This window comes from Nerophis lumbriciformis, linkage group LG38 (assembly GCF_033978685.3).
Source record: "Nerophis lumbriciformis linkage group LG38, RoL_Nlum_v2.1, whole genome shotgun sequence".
In the NCBI taxonomy this organism is placed as follows: domain Eukaryota; kingdom Metazoa; phylum Chordata; class Actinopteri; order Syngnathiformes; family Syngnathidae; genus Nerophis; species Nerophis lumbriciformis.
The window spans coordinates 24,297,633-24,316,611 of NC_084585.2; the positions used below are offsets into that span (position 1 = coordinate 24,297,633).

Consider the following 18,979-nt stretch of genomic DNA (forward strand, 5'->3'; position numbering starts at 1 on the left):
TGTTTTCTTTTGTTGAGAAAAAGGGCATAACAACAAAAGAGTTCAGAGTTTTAAGGGGGATTGAGCGGAGGATGTTGTTGCTTGTGCAGCCCTTTGAGACACTTGTGATTAAGGGCTATACAAATAAACTTTGATTGATTTGAGCGTTGGAAGTAAAAAAAAATATTTATATGACTTTATTCTTAATACTTTTATGAATGAGGCCCTATTGGTTCCTTGAGGCCTTTAGTCTGATTTTTTTGTTTAACTCATTTGAAAAAAACAATGAACCAAAAGCAATGTTATGAATTATTCACCTATTTAGGGATGTTCGGGATCCTCGTCTCGATTTCAAGTAGCAGGTTTAAGATGAGTCTCCTGCAGAAAGATGACATGAGCGCCCAAATGGCGAAGATGGTCTAGCACCTTATTTCGCATAATTGCCGACTGCTGGGACGTTCATATATGTTTTTATTTTATTTCCAACATGCATACGATACAGCGTAATGCATCACATATTTCCAGTTGTTCCATTATAGCACGTCCGAAAAGGAGTAGGAAGAAGCAGAGCTTATTTAATCCTACCCCTTTCCATACCATAGCAATTTTATCCCATTTCCTTGTATTAGCATCTTTAATGCACAAATTCCCTGCCCTCTTGATTTTTTTCCCACCTTTTTTTACTTTGCTGGAAAAAATGTACACATCCCTGATCTAGCTTGCAGCTAGATATGCTAAATTAACGGAGAGTAATCACACAAGCTAACATTCAGCACACAAAAAATGAATAGAATTCTGTTTAAATTAAAATTTATTAACCAGATTAAGATATTGATCAAAATTGCTTGGATAATAAAATAGCCTTCACATGCACACACAAATATGTAGTGTCTAATATACTGTTTTTTCATCAGAGTGCATTTCAAATGATATAAATAAAACATCCATTGTTTTTTTTAAGAAGCCCTTCATTATACTGGTAACAGTGAATTACTAGTCCAATCATTTCTATTCACACTATTAAATGAAGTATTAAAATGTACATTCATTCAACAGGTCAAGTGCAATGGAGTTACACAAGAGTAAATGCTTCAAAAGTAAATCTACAGTAAATAAATACACAAACAAGTAGAACGAGTGCACGGCCCAGCCTTTTCAATATTTGACAAGAAATTGGGGGAACAAGCAATACATTCTTTCAATCATGGAGTCTTTTTCTACCTGGACTAACCTGGAAAGACTTAAATTATAGCAACTCACTAACGTTCCTGTTCGTCCACTTCTCCCCCACCCCCACTGTACATATTCCTTCCATGCACATGTAAATAGAATAGACAATTATAACAACATATATATTTATATACAACAACATGGAGGAGTACCGGTGTCATCAAGATGGTCCTTTTCTAATCAGAGTGATGGGCTGATTTGTTCCGGGCCTAATTCGATACGTCATACCGTACTGATGACTTGACGGTGGTCCGCTGCTGAAAAGGAGCACATATGGAACATTAGACTAGACCTCACATAGAAATGTATCGAGTGCAAAAGTATACACCAATTACACACTTGCATTTCAAAATATGGGACATTTTCCAGGAAAATAAGGTATTTTAATTTACACCCTCACCTTGACCCTGACCGGCTTTAGGTAAGGAAAATAAGTCAACCATTTGCCAAGATATTTACACAAGGTTTGTTTTTTGTTTTTTAGTGGCAGAGATGCCTTTTATGTCTTTATGTGGCTACTAAAACTTATCAAGGTGGCAGCAACACTTCACAGTGCAATTTAAAAAATAGTCATAACAGATCAGAGCTGGGCAAATATTTTGACTCGGGGGCCACATTAAGAGAAAAAATGTGTCTGGAGGGCTAATGTATAAATTATATGTACACATTTAGCTGTAAAAATCTGCTATACAGTATGTGTGTTTGGGTCCCTTTTTTCAGGAACGCTAATACCAAAAGTCACAATGTCCGATTGAGTTCTAAAAAAGTTATGACAGACCACCTCAAAAAACCAGAACGGAATTATACAGTTTTTTACTGAAAGTCACAACAAACGCAAACGCCGCAATACAATAACATGAAGCCACAACAACTTTCAGTTACAGCATGACTGCAAAAGCCCAAAAAATATAAACGCCAAAGCACAACAACATAAAGCCATAACACAACCACTAAAAGTCAAAACACAACACATCATCAAGACACATTTCAACTTTGTTTATTAAACTGTTTTCAACTTTTTGCCTCAGGAAGTAGGTCCGGCAGCAAAACTTGCTCCACCGTCACTTCCTTTGTGGCTTTAAGTTGGGCTGTGGTGTTATAGTACTATTTTGTTGCGTTTGTATTTATTGTGGCTTTTGCAATTGTGCTGTGGACTTTGTTGTGTTGTAATTAATGATATTGTCTTGTCGCGTTTGCATTTGTTGTGTGACCTTTCTCGGCCGCCGTAGCTAGCCGCCATTTTTTTAAATACAATCGTCAAATAGAGTTCCATCCATCCATCCATTTTCTACCGCTTGTCCCTTTTGGGGTCGCGGGAGGTCGTTGCCTACGCAAATTGTGTAACGAGGCTGTTACACGTTTATATTCATGTACAGTATAATCACTGTTACGAGCGGGCCTCTGAGGGCAGCAATAATTGCGATGTGGCCATTAATAAAAATGAGTTTGACACCCTGGTTTAGGGTATTTGCGGCACACACACCCTGCGCGGCAAAGAGTTGAATATATTATGGCAATTTTGTATCCCACGCGACACAAACTACAATAACGTTGCAAGCAAAAGTTAAAGCACAATAAACACACATTGGGCAACTTTTTAATTGTCAATTTTCCACTTCTAATGACTTACGACCTACTATAGCTCAGTTATGATTATAGCTGCTGGTAAAAATATTGGTAGTTAACACATTTATTCATGTGATTAAAACGTGATTCTGAAGTGAAGTATATTTATATAGCGCTTTTCTCTAGTGACTCAAAGCGCTTTACGTAGTGAGTTACATTTTAACCAGGGTGGGTGACACTGGGAGCAGGTGGGTAAAGTGTCTTGCCCAAGGACACAATGGCAGTGAGTAGGATGGCAGAAGCGGGGATCGAACCTGGAACCCTCAAGTTGCTGGCACGGCTGCCCTACCAACCAAACCACACCTCCCTGTGAATACTTCATAATCCCACCTCCAGCGACACCCAGGTAAATGAGTTATTCTGCACTACCTCAAATTCAGACTGCATTGTCATTTCATGAAACATATTTGACTAATGTAAGTTGAAAAATGTCCGGAATGTGGGTTTCTATTCGTCATTAAGAACTAATTGTAGCTTCGGCACCCACACCTGTTGAGAAGCACTGATTCAGAGTAGTCAATGTACAGCTTGTTATGCGGTCCAGATGTACTGTCCTCTGGAAATAAATCAACACACAGCAGGTGAAGTTGTCACATGATCAGGTCTTACCTGTTAGTGGCCTGATATTTTCGAACCACTTTGTCTTGCGTCTCCTGCTTGTGGTTAGTTGTGGTTGTTTGGGTGACTCCATTAAAATAACTTGTAGCTTGTGGCCTGGTTTTTGGCAACACAGGCACTTTAATGTTTTCAGAAAGGGGAATACCCCATTCTTCAGAGTCGTCATCTGCATCTTCACTAGGAGAGATTTGGTGGTCCAGTTCCAGCATCTTTTTTTGTAAGATGCTCACCAGCGTGGTCTGGCTTTGAGACTGAGGGGGCGGCGTCTGTACGGGGTCTGCTTTGGGTTTTGTCAGCAAGAAGGGATTCTGTTGGATATTGACATAAATAGGATAGTGTTTTGGCTGTTTTGGCGGAATGTGGTCAGGTGGAGGGGAGTTCATATTTACTCGTGGTGCCTTTTTAAATTCAGGAGTTGGAGGACTAATCGAAGGAGGGGGCTCTGTCATACTGTCAAAGTCATCAAACTCCGGAGGCGGGGGTAGTAACGGCATACCTAACATTTCCCTATCGTCTTCAGGTCTGACAGATTTAACATATGAAAGACGGTTGCGCTCTCTCACCGGTGAAGCTGGTTGCGTAAAAGCGTAAGCTGGCCCACTGGACTTTGTTTGATTGCCAACATGTCCGATGGTTGCCGATTTTGTCCCCCATTTCTGCGTGGGACTGACAGACATTGGACTAACTTGGACTTGATTTTGATGAAAGAGAGAAGAAGAGATGGATCTTGGAAGGATTGACGATTCGGTATTGGGATCAGTTTGCTGAATGCTTCGTCTGCGTTCATTGTATGTCGCAGTGCCGTTTTCCCGGAACGCAAAACCCTTGAACCGATCTCTCTCCCGAGCCGCATTAAGGAGAGCCAAAGGAGAAGCTGCAGGCCCCTCCTGAGATGCACTGCTTTCAGCATTTTTTAGGTGGAGTTTATGATCTAATACCGGACTGAAATTGGGTTTGAAACCAACTCTGCCTTTGAGATCGCCAGAAGTCAAATGAGTTCTGCTCCCTTTCTGAAGCTTCCTTGGTTCTTGGTATTGCACCTGGAGAGGTGTGCCAGCTTGTGATTTGGGTGACTGAGAAGACAGCATATTTGGTACATTCTCTTTTTGATATGCATCATTTGTGGTAAGTGATTTCAGAGACGGCTGGGAAGGATGCACATGCTGTAAATTCTTTTGGCGAACGAGCGTGGTTGGTGTTCCCCGGGGAACATTTCTGTCCACCTGGGCCAACATAGCAGAGCCAGAATCCTCCAGGAGTAACATCTGCTTGGGTCTTTTGTCTTGTTCTTTGTAGTCAAGAAGGACTGAGGCGTTGGAAACATGGTAAAGCTTTGCTGGGTTTTGGGGATTGAATGTGGACTGAGTGCGGGTCTGCACAGGTGGAGAGGGGGCAGGAGTGTGCGGCGGGGATTCCAGGTTGGACATTGAGGAGAATCTAATTGGCTTCGCAGGCGGGGTTTTAACAGTATTCGATGGTCCTTTGAAAGGCGGCGGCGGCGGGGCGAAATTTGGATGTTTGGGGACTTTGGCTGGAGACGGTTTTGAAATGGAAGTGGGTGACACAGAGCTGTAAGGGCTTGTAGACAGGGGCTTTGGCGGGGGGCTGAATGTGGGTTTTATGACACGGTGGTTCTTTCCCTCCTTGACGGGTGGCTGGGGTGCAGCCATAGGAGGCGGCTGAAGGGAGGGGAGTTCTGCATAGTTTGAGTAGTAACCCAGGAAGTCTGGTGGAGGGAGAATGACATTTTCTGGAGGTGGGGGAGGGGCATTGGATGGAGGAGGCGGAACAAATACGTCTTCCTCCACTAAGTCATAGGAAAACACATTTCCGTTGGCTGTGAAAGTAAAGACAGAATGACAGGTGTTTATAATCATGAATGAACTCAGCATCCTACAAAACATTACATTTAGATTGTTCTGACAAGTGGTGTCAATTGGTCGCGTTTATTACGATTAAGACTGATTAAGACTGTACTGAGTTGTTAGTCCAATGAATGTGAAATTTACTTTTCAAAAACGACGGCACCATTGATAAAGGTAGAGTGATAGTCCTTTTTTTTCGGACTTGCTGTAATGAAAACTGCAAATATGCGATGTATCACATTGTATGCATGTTCAAAATAAACAAAACCATGACCATTACCAATGTAGGAAGGACTTTGTTTACCAATAAAGCAGCTCAACCAGCCACGGCTAACATTAGCAGCAAAGATGTTAACAATTTAGCAAAACATACCATCGTCAAACTAAAGTGGAGAAAAACACTCTGTTAATGAACAATCTATATTTTAACAGCCTATTATAAGTACATCACTTGGCCTTCCTGGAGAAAAAAAATAGGCATATGATCAGTGTAGCTTTTTTTTTTACTATGAGTTTATGTAACTGAATTTTTTGCGTTTGAATATTGTGAACTCAAATTATGCTGACAATTTCATTGAAAAATAAATCAGTGTATACAAATTCAGTCAAATTCAATCATATAATATCACTGTTCTGCAGAACTCTTTACAACAAAGTTCAGCAGAACAGTGATATTGCATGGAGCATCATTACCCAGCACATCATGACACATACTAACTCATGTGTCACATAAATAAATGCAGATTTTAACCGTTGGAATAATTTATATAGTTTGAAAATATTCAGTGGGCCGCATTGATGTGTTTATTATGTTGTATCATGCCCAGGTTGCCCAGTTAACTGCTTTTATATGCTGTTTTGCAACACCTGTGTCACGTGACTTCAAACTCAGCAACTCATTGGCTGGTTCTGAGACAGGATCGATTGCTTTAGCCTTATTTTACCAGAAGTGAGTCTTGCTTTTTAATAGCAGCAAATTTTTTCGCACTGAATTTTTATACACTGAATTTTTTTACACTGAATTTTTATAAACTGAATTTTTTTACATTGAATTTTTTTTACACATGTTTATATACAACATTCAGTTCCCAAAATTCTAACGCAAAAAATTATGTTTAAATAAATTCAGTGTCAAAAAAGTTTTCGTAATAAAGACACAAATTAACCTCCATAAGAACACATTGTGACAGCAATAGGTGGCAAAATGATTGCCTGGACAAATCAATAGAAGTCTTCACAAATAATATTATGAATATGAAGCATTAAATGTGTTGGCGAAAAAGCTAATTTTTTGTCATTGCCTCTGTCTTTTTACACTGTTAAAATCAAATGCTGGCAAAGTATGAACGACCACCACTGTGTGTTGCAAAGTATCCACAGCATGTAGAAATGTGCGCGTAGTATGAAGTTGGTGTGATGCACTGCACACTTCCATGTCAAGTTAGTTTAGTCTTTATTTGAAGGGACATAAACATTAAGCTCAAAGACAGATATGTTCTGCACCAGATTATAGCTAAATAGCTCATTTACATCTGCAGTCCCTGGCTACCTAAATTAAAGAGATACAAAAAACATGCAATACAATTATTACAATAAAATTATACTAAAGCATGTAATCCAATGAAGAAAAGTCATAAAATGCCCTTTCATTGACACATCAGTCTTAATACATCTCATCTTTGCCGTGAAAAAGGGCGTGCGACGGGTTTGATTGCATACGCAAGCTTAATACATGACGCCCTTAATGTTTTAGTTGAGAAAATGGCAAAGACTGGATCTGTATGTGTATATATATATATATAAAAGCCGTAAAGCCACTTTCAGTCTTTTGATCTGCCACAATGTATTGAATTTGAATGGAAAATACCTCAAGTTGAGCAGGCTTTTCTCAGCATTTTATTTAGGTGAAATTAGAGATTAATTTAAATTCATTATTTACAGATCATAAAAAAAAGTATCGCTTATTTTTTGAATCGCTTGACAGCACTAGTTCTTACTTTTTTTTCATGAAAATAAATATGCAAGTTGAACTAGTAGACACTTGGCAGAAAGTCAAATTTAATTCATAAATTGGCAGGGTCAATTAAGAGTGGGAACCTATTTATTGTGTTAATGTCCTCTGGTGTGACACATCCAGAGTCTATTGAGCAACTGACTGGACCAACAAATACTTGTCCTGCAGGCCTGCTCACTAAGCAAAGTGATGTGTATAGTTTCTGGTATGACATGTAAAATCCTGGTCTATACTACAAAGTAAGAGCATGTGTGTAAGAGGCGTTAAGCAACAGACGCTCACCTGCACCATTGATCTTTGGACCATTGACAGGAGGAAGAACAGGGACTCTGGGCGTTGGAACAAAACCTTGAGAACCCTCGGATGACTGTTTGGAGTAAGGGTGGAAAACAATTATAATTGCACAAAATGGGGCATAACAAAGAACAGCTGTAAGATCTTTAGATCTGGAGTTGCTGAAAAGTATGCAGGCCTTCACTGTACAATGAACAAACCAGTTCTCAACCAAAGCAGTCCTCCATAGTAAAACAATTACGCAGTAAAACAATTACGCATGTCCAAGATTGTCAAAACAGTTAGTTTAAATGTATTAAGTAAGTGTGGTATGGTATGAATAAAAAACACTAGCACAGACCTGCTTCTGGTTGCAACAGCCAGCCCTAAATTGCATCACAATCATTTACATTTTGTAGTAAATATTATAATGCATTATTAGGGTTCAGTTCAGTTCAGTTTCAGTTTATTTGGATCATGCATACGATACGATGTAATGCATCACATACTTCCAGTTGTTTCATTACAGCACGTCCGAAAAGGAGCAGGAAAAAGCTGACCCTATTTAATCCTACCCCTTTTCATACTATTGCATTGTATCCCATTTCCTTGTTCTCTGTAACAGAAGAGTGAATAAATAAATAATCAATAAATAATATACCATAGTAAGTAAAGAAATAATAAATACCTAAATAATCTTCATCTCCAAAAAAAAAAAATGTTCAAGATGTTCATAATAATTGTTCTTCTTTGTGAACACTTAGTTTAAACAGTCTCTTAAACGGAATCATATTGGTGCTTTGTTTGATTTTTTTGCGTAACCCATTACATAATTTAATTCCACATACAGATATGCTAAAGGTTTTAAGTGTTGTACACGCATACAAATGTTTTAAATTAGATTTTCATTATGAAAGAGGAAAAATGTCCTATTTTGCAAAGTTAAAAATAACCTTATCTAGGTCCATGCCAATATTTATAGCCTCGTCTTTGGCTTATTCCCCACACTGGCAATAAGTTTTGTGGAAATCCATTCAACGGGTTCTTGTATAATCTTTATTTCTTTTATAAATGAGCAGCGTGGTCCCGGACGTTCTCTATATTTAAAATCCCTTTTGTCATAATTTGGTGTTATATAAATACGATTGAACTGAACGGAATCGATGGTAAAGGTAATGTTCTGCTCTTTTATCCATGCTCTACCGTCCTGTAAGACGGTGTTTTTCAACCTATTTTGAGCCAAGGCACATGTTTTTAATAAAGAAAATACAGAGGCACACCACCAGCAGAAAAGGTTAAAAAATGAAACTCCACCAGGTTGTCGTGCCTTATTTTGAGTTTGTTGTTGTTTCCCTGTGTGTAGTGCTTTAGTTCCTGTCTTGCGCTGTTATTTTGGTGACCTTTCCTTCCTGTTTTGTTGGTGTTTTCCTGTAGCAGCTTCACGCCTTCCTTTGAGTGCTATTGCCTGACCTGTTTTGTGTTAGCAATCAAGACTATTTAAGTTGTGCGTACGCTATCCTTCTTTGTGGGGACATTGTTGATTGTCATGTCATGTTCGGATGTACTTTGTGGACGCCATCTCTGGGCCACACGCTGTAAGTCTTTGCTGTCGTCTGGCATTCTGTTTACCTTGTAGCAAGTTCAGTTTTGCTTTCGTTTTGCATAGCCATCCCTAAGCTTCAGTGCCTTTTCCTTTCCCTTTTGTTAATTTTTGGTTTAATCATTGCATACCATTTTACCTGCACGCCGTCTCCCGCTGTGCTCTGCTTATTGGGATCACGACAAACCATCCTCGACGCATTCCGACTTTTACAAAGCAATGAACTACCTGCTTCCACCTACTAATATGGAGTATTACATGGTTAACCTGCCAAGCTCTATACAGCACAGACACTCGACAACGGCACATTATTTGCAGATTATGATTATTGATTTGCAATAAATATTTTTTGGACCAATTAGGGGAAGTTGCAAAATTTCCCACGGCACACAAGACTATATCTCGCACAGTGGTTGAAAAACACTGCTGTAAGAACACTTGCGTAATAAGATCTGAATAGCAACACGGTTTACGCAATGCACACCAATGCACGCCTTGCATGCTTTACACCCCGTGCAGCGCTTGTGAATCAGAGGAAAGGAAAATTATCCACTTACAGTATAATTACTCAACTATATTGTCTTGTGTTCTTAGGAACATAAAACTGACAGGCTGTCACTTAGAGGACCTGTCCACAGAGGCATGGCTGACGGCAGCCTGAAAGCAGGGGTGGGAGTCCGCCAGGCCCACACGATGCCGCCTCCGGGGTCCTGGAGGCGGTGTTAAAGGAGAAGAACTGCCACGCCAGCAATGGACTCTGTTTAACCGCATGCCAACTGGGGTCAGCTGCTTTAAAATCATCTTTGACCACCATATAATCACCGCCTGGACAAACCACCTTCTGAGGCCGGCTTCTACGATGTGGGACCTGAGACGAGGGCGTGACTGTACGCTACTAAGCTGGACATCTGATGATGATGACACACAAAGCAGAAGAGACAACTCAGACGCCACAAAATCATTAGCACAGCCTTTGTTGCCATAATACAAAATCCAGGAGTCCTGGGTCTACGTACAAGTTCTGTTCTTACAATGGCGTAAATGATTAAAGTACCAGTAGAGTGCAAAAACAAGTGCAGTTTATATTAAAGCTATTATCATATATATCTGATGTATGACAGCAAAAGACTTCCAAAGTTTGGGAGTAAACATATATGATCAAAATAGTATCAATCTCACGGAGATTCCCGAGCCATTTTGAAAGCCAGTCACGTGATCGTGTGACGTAGAGGTAGGAACCGCAAGTCCCTTTGCCACCAAAAACAAGGCAAAATTATGCAGACATTGTGGGAGCCAATAATGATTACTTTGGGGCGGTATAGCTCGGTTGGTAGAGTGGCCGTGCCAGTAACTTGAGGGTTCCAGGTTCGATCCCCGCTTCCGCCATCCGAGTCACTGTTGTTGTGTCTTTGGGCAAGACACTTGACCCACCTGCTCCCAGTGCCACCCACACTGGTTTAAATGTAACTTAGTTATTGGGTTTCACTATGTAAAAGCGCTTTGAGTCACTAGAAAAAAGCGTTATTATAAATATTTAAAAAATTCACTTCACTTTGGGATAGGGTTGTCCCGATACCAATATTCTAGTACCGGTACCAAAAAGTATCGAAATACATTTCGGTACCGGTACTAAAATATTTTTTCTAAGTAAGGGGGACCACAAAAAAAATTGCATTATTGGCTTTATTTTAGGGCTTCACGGTGGCAGAGGGGAGAGGGGTTAGTGCATCTGCCTCACAATACGAAGGTCCTGAGTAGTCTTGGGTTCAATCCCGGGCTCGGGATCTTTCTGTGTGGAGTTTGCATGTCCTCCCCGTGACTGCGTGGGTTCCCTCCGGGTACTCCGGCTTCCTCCCACTTCCAAAGACATGCACCTGGGGATAAGTTGATTGGCAACACTAAATTGGCCCTAGTGTGTGAATGTGAGTGTGAATGTTGTCTGTCTATCTGCGTTGGCCCTGCGATGAGGTGGCGACTTGTCCAGGGTGTACCCCGCCTTCCGCCCGATTGTAGCTGAGATAGGCTCCAGCGCCCCCCGCGACCCCAAAGGGAATAAGTGGTAGAAAATGGATGGATGGATGGGCTTTATTTTAACAAAAAATCTTCCGGTACATTAAACACATGTTTCTTATTGCAATTGAAGAACAATTTTGTCCTTAAATGAAATAGTGAACATACTAAACAAGTTGTCTTTTAGTAGTAAGTAAGCAAACAAAGGCTCTTAATTAGTTCTGCTGACATATGCAGTAATATTATGTCATTTATCATTTTATTTTGTCAAAATTATGAGGGACAAGCTGTAAAAATGTATTATTAATCCACTTGTTAAGTTACTGTTAATATCTGTTTACTTTCTGTTTCAACATGTTCTATCTACACTTCTGTTAAAATGTAATAATCACTTATTCTTCTTTTGTTTGGATACTTTACATTAGTTTTGGATTATACCACAAATCTAGGTATCGATCCGATACCAAATAGTTAAAAGGATCAAACATTGGTCATATTCAAAGTCCTCATGTGTCCAGGGACATATATCCTGAGTTTATAAACATGACATACATTTTTTTTTAAAAGGCAAAAAGATTTTGTGACGATAAAAAATATCGATGTAATCATAGTACTATCGACTCGATACGCTATTGTACTTGGTATCATTACAGTGGACGTTAGGTGTGGATTCACCCATGGCATTTGTTTAAATTTGGGAGTGCGAGCTTGCTGTTAGCGGTTAGCTATAGTATCCTCCTACGGTGTGTAGTGAAGCATGTTTAGCTATTCCTCGTCCTGCAGGGATGATATTTGTAAGAAACATACTTTATTCGTCGCCATGGAGGCGAGGATTAGTGATTTAGAAGTAGCTAAAACACTGCCGACTGCGGCATGGCTAGTTAGCTAGCCATGTCTTAAAGCACCTCTTCCTGAGGGCGTTTCAAGTATTATAACGTCACCTTTATCTTCAGTTTTTAAGCCAAAATGCGTCCGTTCTCCCTTTTCTGTCTGCACACCTTGCCTGCTTGTAAGTACTCTTTGATTGTGCGCTGCCGAACATGCTCCTCTGCTCACAAAACCAGCAATGTCATGACGTGATGACGCGCCGTCATGCATGCCCGGGAACCGGTACTTTTCAAACAGAGCATAGTACCATTTTTGATTCATTAGTACCGCGATACTATACTAGTACCGGTACACCGTACAACCCTACTTTAGGACAAATAATGATCCAGAACCATATAATTTTTTCTTTAATATAAGGAGGGTGAGCTACAAGTTTTAGAAGCTGTGTGCTAAACAGATCCAGCTTTAGTAAAACACTAAGCGTTGCTAAGTACTAAACAAGAAATGCAAACTACAAACATATTAAAACGATTACTTACTGTACAATGTCTGCTCTCACAGCGATGACGACTGATAAGATGTCCATATCTGTCAGTTTAGGTAGGGATGGGACTTGATAAGATTTTTACGGTTTCGATTCTGCTTAACGATTCGGTATCATGAACGATTGTCTGATCGATTCTTATTTGGAAAAAAAAGGGTGGATTTTGATGTTAATCCACCCTTTATTGGTTATAATTTTGATGATCATCGTTTGCAGTTTATAAAAACTTTGAAGTGAAAATCTCGGAAAATGTAAGGCTTCAAAAATTGTAAGCCATGATGATCAGAATTACCACAAATAAAGGCTTGCATGCAATAAGTTAATATCACAGATTTGTTTCACATTTTAAGGTAATCTGCTGGCATGAATGGACTTTTACATCATATTCTCATTTTATGAGTTTCACCTGTATGATATGATTGAGAGAAAATCTGGTTGCAGGAAAACATGCAACTTTTCTCTCACCTACCGAAAATGCAAACTTTTGACCACAAACTTAGTCGTTGCTCGGTGACATTCGTCTAGTGGCAGACGTGAACTGGGGCTGCCCGTCTCGGAACTAGTCGGAATCTGTCTCTCGTCATGCTCATCTAAATGACAAGGCATTTATTTTAATTTAACAAATAATAGCGCTAACATGATCGGCGGGATTAGTTAGCACCTGTTGTATTCACATGATGTGCTAGCATTATTTGCTGCTGAGATGAGATCAGAGGGATTCAAAACGAGACTTTCATTTATAATTATTTAATTCTATCTGTTCAAATGTTTCAGCATACTGCTCGCATGTCCTCCTCTTGATGAACTAGCAGCTTGAATGTCACAGATAAACAACTTCTAGATTCATGGCTAAATCCTCCTATTATCCAGATGAGAGGCATGATTTATTATCTGTAATAACTTTGACGAGCCGGGACAAGAAGCATGCTGTAGCAGAAACGGCAGCAGCAGGACATTGCTATATAAGCTGCAGTGCTATATAAGCTTTTTCTTTGCAGTTTTATGGCAGTTTGAATCCATATTTGTTGCATTACTACCATTTTCAGTTTAATTTTATATTTACATTAAAGTCTCTAATTGAGTCCAATGCAGCATAAACTATAGTTCGCTCTTGTTTATCAGTGCTAAAAATATGTTGTCTGTGATAGCGCTTATAATAACAACATTACTAATATTTGGTCAATATTCAGGTCACGAGATGTAAATAGAGTATTGTTTGCGGGTTTTGCATGATTATTTAAAGTGTTTTGTGGGCAAAATAGAGAGCCCCCATTGACCCCATTGTTAGCTGACTTTTTATGTATTTATTTAAGACTTAGAATGCATAAAAAAAGAAAAACGTGTTCATGTCTTCTATAGGGATTGTGAATGATAGGAAGAAAAATTGAATGAAGACAAGAAAAAATTGATCCTGTTGCAACAAACGCAGTACACCTATCTCTACTGGCTGCTCAGTAAACAATGGCTACAGCTACAATAAGTGTGTTTAGTAAAAATGAAATAAAATGAGAAATAAACCAAAGAAAATGAACAGAATGCACACTACCAAATGTTTATTATTTGTGTGATGCGACTCAGCACGCAGGCACACAAAGTAATCCTTCATGTGCACTATTTTATGATGAATAAGGGTTTTGTTTTGGGGTTGCGGAGGAGACCCTGCCCCAAGTGGAGGAGTTCAAGTACCTCGGAGTCTTGTTCACGAGTGAGGGAAGAGTGGATCGTGAGATTGACAGGCGGATCGGTGCGGCGTCTTCAGTAATGCGGACGCTGTATCGATCCGTTATGGTGAAGAAGGAGCTGAGCCGGAAGGCAAAGCTCTCAATTTACCAGTCGATCTACGTTCCCATCCTCACCTATGGTCATGAGCTTTGGGTTATGACCGAAAGGTGGCAGGGCTCTCCCTTAGAGATAGGGTGAGAAGCTCTGTCATCCGAGGGGAGCTAAAAGTAAAGCCGCTGCTCCTCCACATCGAGAGGAGCCAGATGAGGTGGTTCGGGCATCTGGTCATGATGCCACCCGATCGCCTCCCTAGGGAGGTGTTTAGGGCACGTCTGACCGGTAGGAGGCCATGGGGAAGACCCAGGACACGTTGGGAAGACTATGTCTCCCGGCTGGCCTGGGAACGCCTCGGGATCCCCCGGGAAGAGCTGGATGAAGTGGCTGGGGAGAGGGAAGTCTGGGCTTCCCTGCTTAGGCTGCTGCCCCCGCGACACGACCTCGGATAAGCGGAAGAAGATGGATGGATGGATGGATGCTTATTATATTAACACGTTCAATTAAGTCTGAAAGGACAAGTAAGAAGCCTTTTTAATATTACAACTTTTGTTTCAGCAATGACATCATTGCTTCACATCCTGTTTTAACACATTGACACACAATTACTTACCGGTATGTGTTTATATCTTTTCATTCAAAACATATGTTAAATAGTTTCTTCACTTCCTGTGTTTGAATGTTACCATTTTCTAACAGGGAGAGAAAAGATTAGAAAATGTTTAACGATAGATATAACATATGCAATGATGCAGGAAAAGAGAGAAAAAAGTACTACGAATATAGTTAATAAGTGGAAAAAATGGAAAGAAAAAACAATAAAAATTATTTAAAAGAAAATTATTAAAAAGACCGTATTTTCTGGACCATAAGGCGCATCGGATTATAAGGCGCACTGCCAATGAGCGGGTCTATTCAGGTCTGTTTTCATACAAATGGCGCATTAAAGGGGTTATATTATGATTTTTTTCTAAATTAAAAAAATATTGCCTTTTGGTCTACGTAACATGTAAATGTGGCTATTTGGTCAACATGTTGCATAGATTATGTTTTACAGATCATCTTCAAGCCGCTTTCTGACAGTCGCTTCAGGATGCGCCGTTTTATGGGCGGTCTTATTAACGTGGCTCACCTTCGACAGTGTTTTCTCCCCGCCATCTTTGTTGTAGTGGTGAAGCGTGCGAGAAGGGTCAAAAGCTGGAGCTAACTGTTTAAATGACATTTAGACTTTACTTAAACCAATAATGGAGCAGCATCTCCTCATCCGTGGCTCACTAGTGCAACAACGTCGGAAATGTGTCCCGTGAAAAATGGTCTGACCGGAACTCTCTAACCGGAACTCTCTAATAACTAAAGTTCCGTGGATGAATTATGTAAACTCACTACACCGGTAGTTTTTAGCGCGTCCATAGTGAGATATAAGTTAGAATTTTACGCTACTTTATATTAGAAATGGCCACAGCAGAGGGTGAATGCCCCCATAACAACAAGATAAAGAAAAATAAGAAGCTTATCCACTACGGTGTTGGCACGGACTACAGTGGCGGACGTGCGCAAATTTTCAGGACTTATGCAGATCTCAAACACACATCAGCAGGTACCAGAAGGTAAGAAAAGTTGGTTTTGCATAATATTGTGAAACAAAACGCCAGATAATATGTCTGCTAATGGATGCCATTTTGCGGTCCTTATACACACACCATAGTAATACTTGTATCTCGGACTACGGTAGCCATAATGGATCGACAATCCATCAAGCGATACGACTTCAAAGTCATACGAAAAACCTTTTGACAGATTTTTGAGTGCCTTGTGGAATGTTCTTTGATTTCAATGGAACATTTAAAGTTTTGGTGCTGTTTACTGGCGTCATATTGCAGTCTACACGTATCTCTTATGTGTGACTACCATCTACTGGTCACACTTATCATTACACCATGTACCAAAAAAAATTGCTTCGAGGTCGGTAAGCGCAACCAGAATTATTCCGTATATTAGGCGCACCGGGTTATAAGGTGCGCTGTCGATTTTTGAGAAAATGTAAGGATTTTAAGTTCGCCTTATAGTCCGAAAAATAAGTGAATAAATAATGTAATGTGTAAATAAATGAAGACTGTAGATTGAGCAATAATTATTGACAACTATTTAACAAATGTTGCTTGATAATTTTGAAATAGCCATCCATGCTACTGCGATTTGGATAAATAATGTTTGCTTTGAATAGACCCCCCCCCCCCATGTCGTTATTCTTTCAGCAGTTAATTTCTGTTTGTTACCTGTGTTGTGGGGTAAAAAGAACGGTAAAAGTACCATGCATGAAGTCGAATGATCTTAAGAAAGCTTTCCTTTATACTTCCTAAAACATTTTTTTACACTTGTATGACAGTGTTTACTAAATATATGCCAACACAGTAAAAGGCCAGTTTTAATCTGAACTGTATTACAAAACCCAAAACCAGTGAAGTTGGCACATTGTGTAAATGGTACATTTTCAGAATACAATTATTTGCAAATCCTTTTCAACTTATATTAAATTGAATAGACTACAAAGACAAGATATTTAACGTTCGAACTGGAAAACTTTGTTATTTTTGGCAAATATTAGCTCATTTGGAATTTGATGCATACATGTTTCAAAAAAGCTGGCACAAATGGCAAAAAAGACTGAGAAAGTTGAGAAATGCTCATCGAACACTTATTTGGAACATCCCACAGGTGAACAGGCTGATTGGGAACAGGTGGATGCCATGATTGGGTATAAAAGCAGCTTCCATGAAATGCTCAGTCATTCACAAACAAAGATGGGGCAAAGATCACCACTTTGTGAACAAATGCGTGAGCAAATTGTCCAACAGTTTAAGAACAGCATTTCTCAGCGAGATATTGCAAGGAATTTAGGGATTTCACCATCTATGGTCCGTAATATCATCAAAAGGTTCAGAGAATCTGGAGAAATCACTGCACGTAAGCAACAATATTACGGACCTTCGATCCCTCAGACGGTACTGCATCAAAAAGCGACATCAGTGTGTAAAGGATATCGTCACATGGGCTCAGGAACACTTCATAAAACCACTGTCAGTAACTACAATTTATCGCTACATCTGTAAGTGCAAGTTAAAACTCTACTATGCAAAGCAAAAGCCATTTATCAACAACACCCAGAAACACTGCCGGCTTCACAGGGCCCGTGCTCATCTAAGATGGACTGATGCAAAGTGGAAAAGTGTTCTGTGGTCTGACGAGTCCACATTTCAAACCGTTTTTGGAAACTGTGGACGTTGTGTCCTCCGGGACAAAGAGGAAAAAGAACCATCCGTTTGTTGGTATTGCAAACAAAAAACATGTTGTTTCTCAGTTCAAACATTAAAATATCCTGTTTATGTAATGTATTCAATTGAATGTAAGTTGAAAAGGATTTGCAAATCTTTGTATTCTGTTTTTATTTACAAATTACACAACGTGCCAACTTCACTGGTTTTGGGTTTTGTATCTTGATTTCCCCTGGAAAATCAACATTGAACATAATGTGTCAAACAAAGATAGGGATGTTTAACCAATCATTTGTCCAGAGTCCAGAGGAAACATCACACATGAGATTTGAGGCTGATAAGACTTATGAATAAATGCCTGCAACTCAGGTACGAAGGCGTGTCATGAAGCGTGACAAAGGTTCCAGTGAGAGTTCACCCGTTTGATTCCTATGTTGTGACTTTGTTTTCATCAGCGTGAGTCGTCCCTGCTAATGTGCTGCTAGGTGCGCCACGCCCAACATGCCACAGACGCAACACTCCCACGCACTGGGGCGTGCGAACCAAAGTCTTTTAGGTTGGGTTATGACGTTTTGCTTTAAAGCTAGAGCATACAAAAGTTGTCTTTAAAATAAGAAACGATAGTGATATTATATTTTGGAAACTTATTTTTTTCCCCCATACACTGCAATGTCCAAATCTCTAAATGGAGCAGAGGGAAATACAAATAATTATTTTCACATCACAACCAGGCACCTGCCTTGCTCAGGGTATCTGCACATTTTCAAGATCAAATTTAAACACTTTGAATTGAAAAAATGAAAAATGAAGACTAAATACTGGCAAAAAACATAACTTCCTTATGTAATCAATTCAAATTGATCAATTAATACATTTTTAGATACGCAAACGGCTTGGGGAAACCAAGTCTTAATTGTGTTGTCACCTGAACCACAAAATTCCAACAAAGTATATAAAAAGAAAATAGAAGAAAAAATACCGGACAGGGAAATAAGGCATTGATTGGTCAAGGCAAATAAAGTATTTAATGACCAAATAACCAAACACGGGTTTATATTTTGGTACCGGTACCAAAATTATTTTGATACTTTTCGGTACTTTTCGGTACTTTTCTAAATAAAAGGGGTCCACAAAAATTTGCATTATTGGCTTTACTTTAACAAAAAATCTTACGGTACATTAAACATATGTTTCTTATTGCAAGTTTGTTCTAAAATAAAATAGTGAACATAGTACCGAATATGATTCATTAGTATCGCGGTACTATACTAATACCGGTATACCGTACAACCCTATGTCTGACATATGTTCAGGAATTGTTCTCATTGTGGCTGTAAAATCCAT

General features: G+C 39.5%; 1 protein-coding gene across 2 annotated transcripts in view; it reads right to left on the reverse strand.

Moving 5' to 3' along the window:
* Nucleotides 1-779: 779 nt before the first annotated feature.
* LOC133578052 (uncharacterized) overlaps nt 780-18,979 on the reverse strand; it is a 55,600-nt gene continuing 37,400 nt past the window's right edge. For both annotated transcript variants that reach the window (XM_061932179.2, XM_061932180.2), the window contains 3 exons: nt 7,615-7,699; nt 3,445-5,290; nt 780-1,466 (listed from right to left, as the gene is read on the reverse strand). In XM_061932179.2, coding sequence (XP_061788163.2) covers nt 1,370-1,466; nt 3,445-5,290; nt 7,615-7,699 — 2,028 coding nt within the window. In that variant the 3' untranslated portion in view covers nt 780-1,369. The remainder of the gene's footprint in view (nt 1,467-3,444; nt 5,291-7,614; nt 7,700-18,979) is intronic.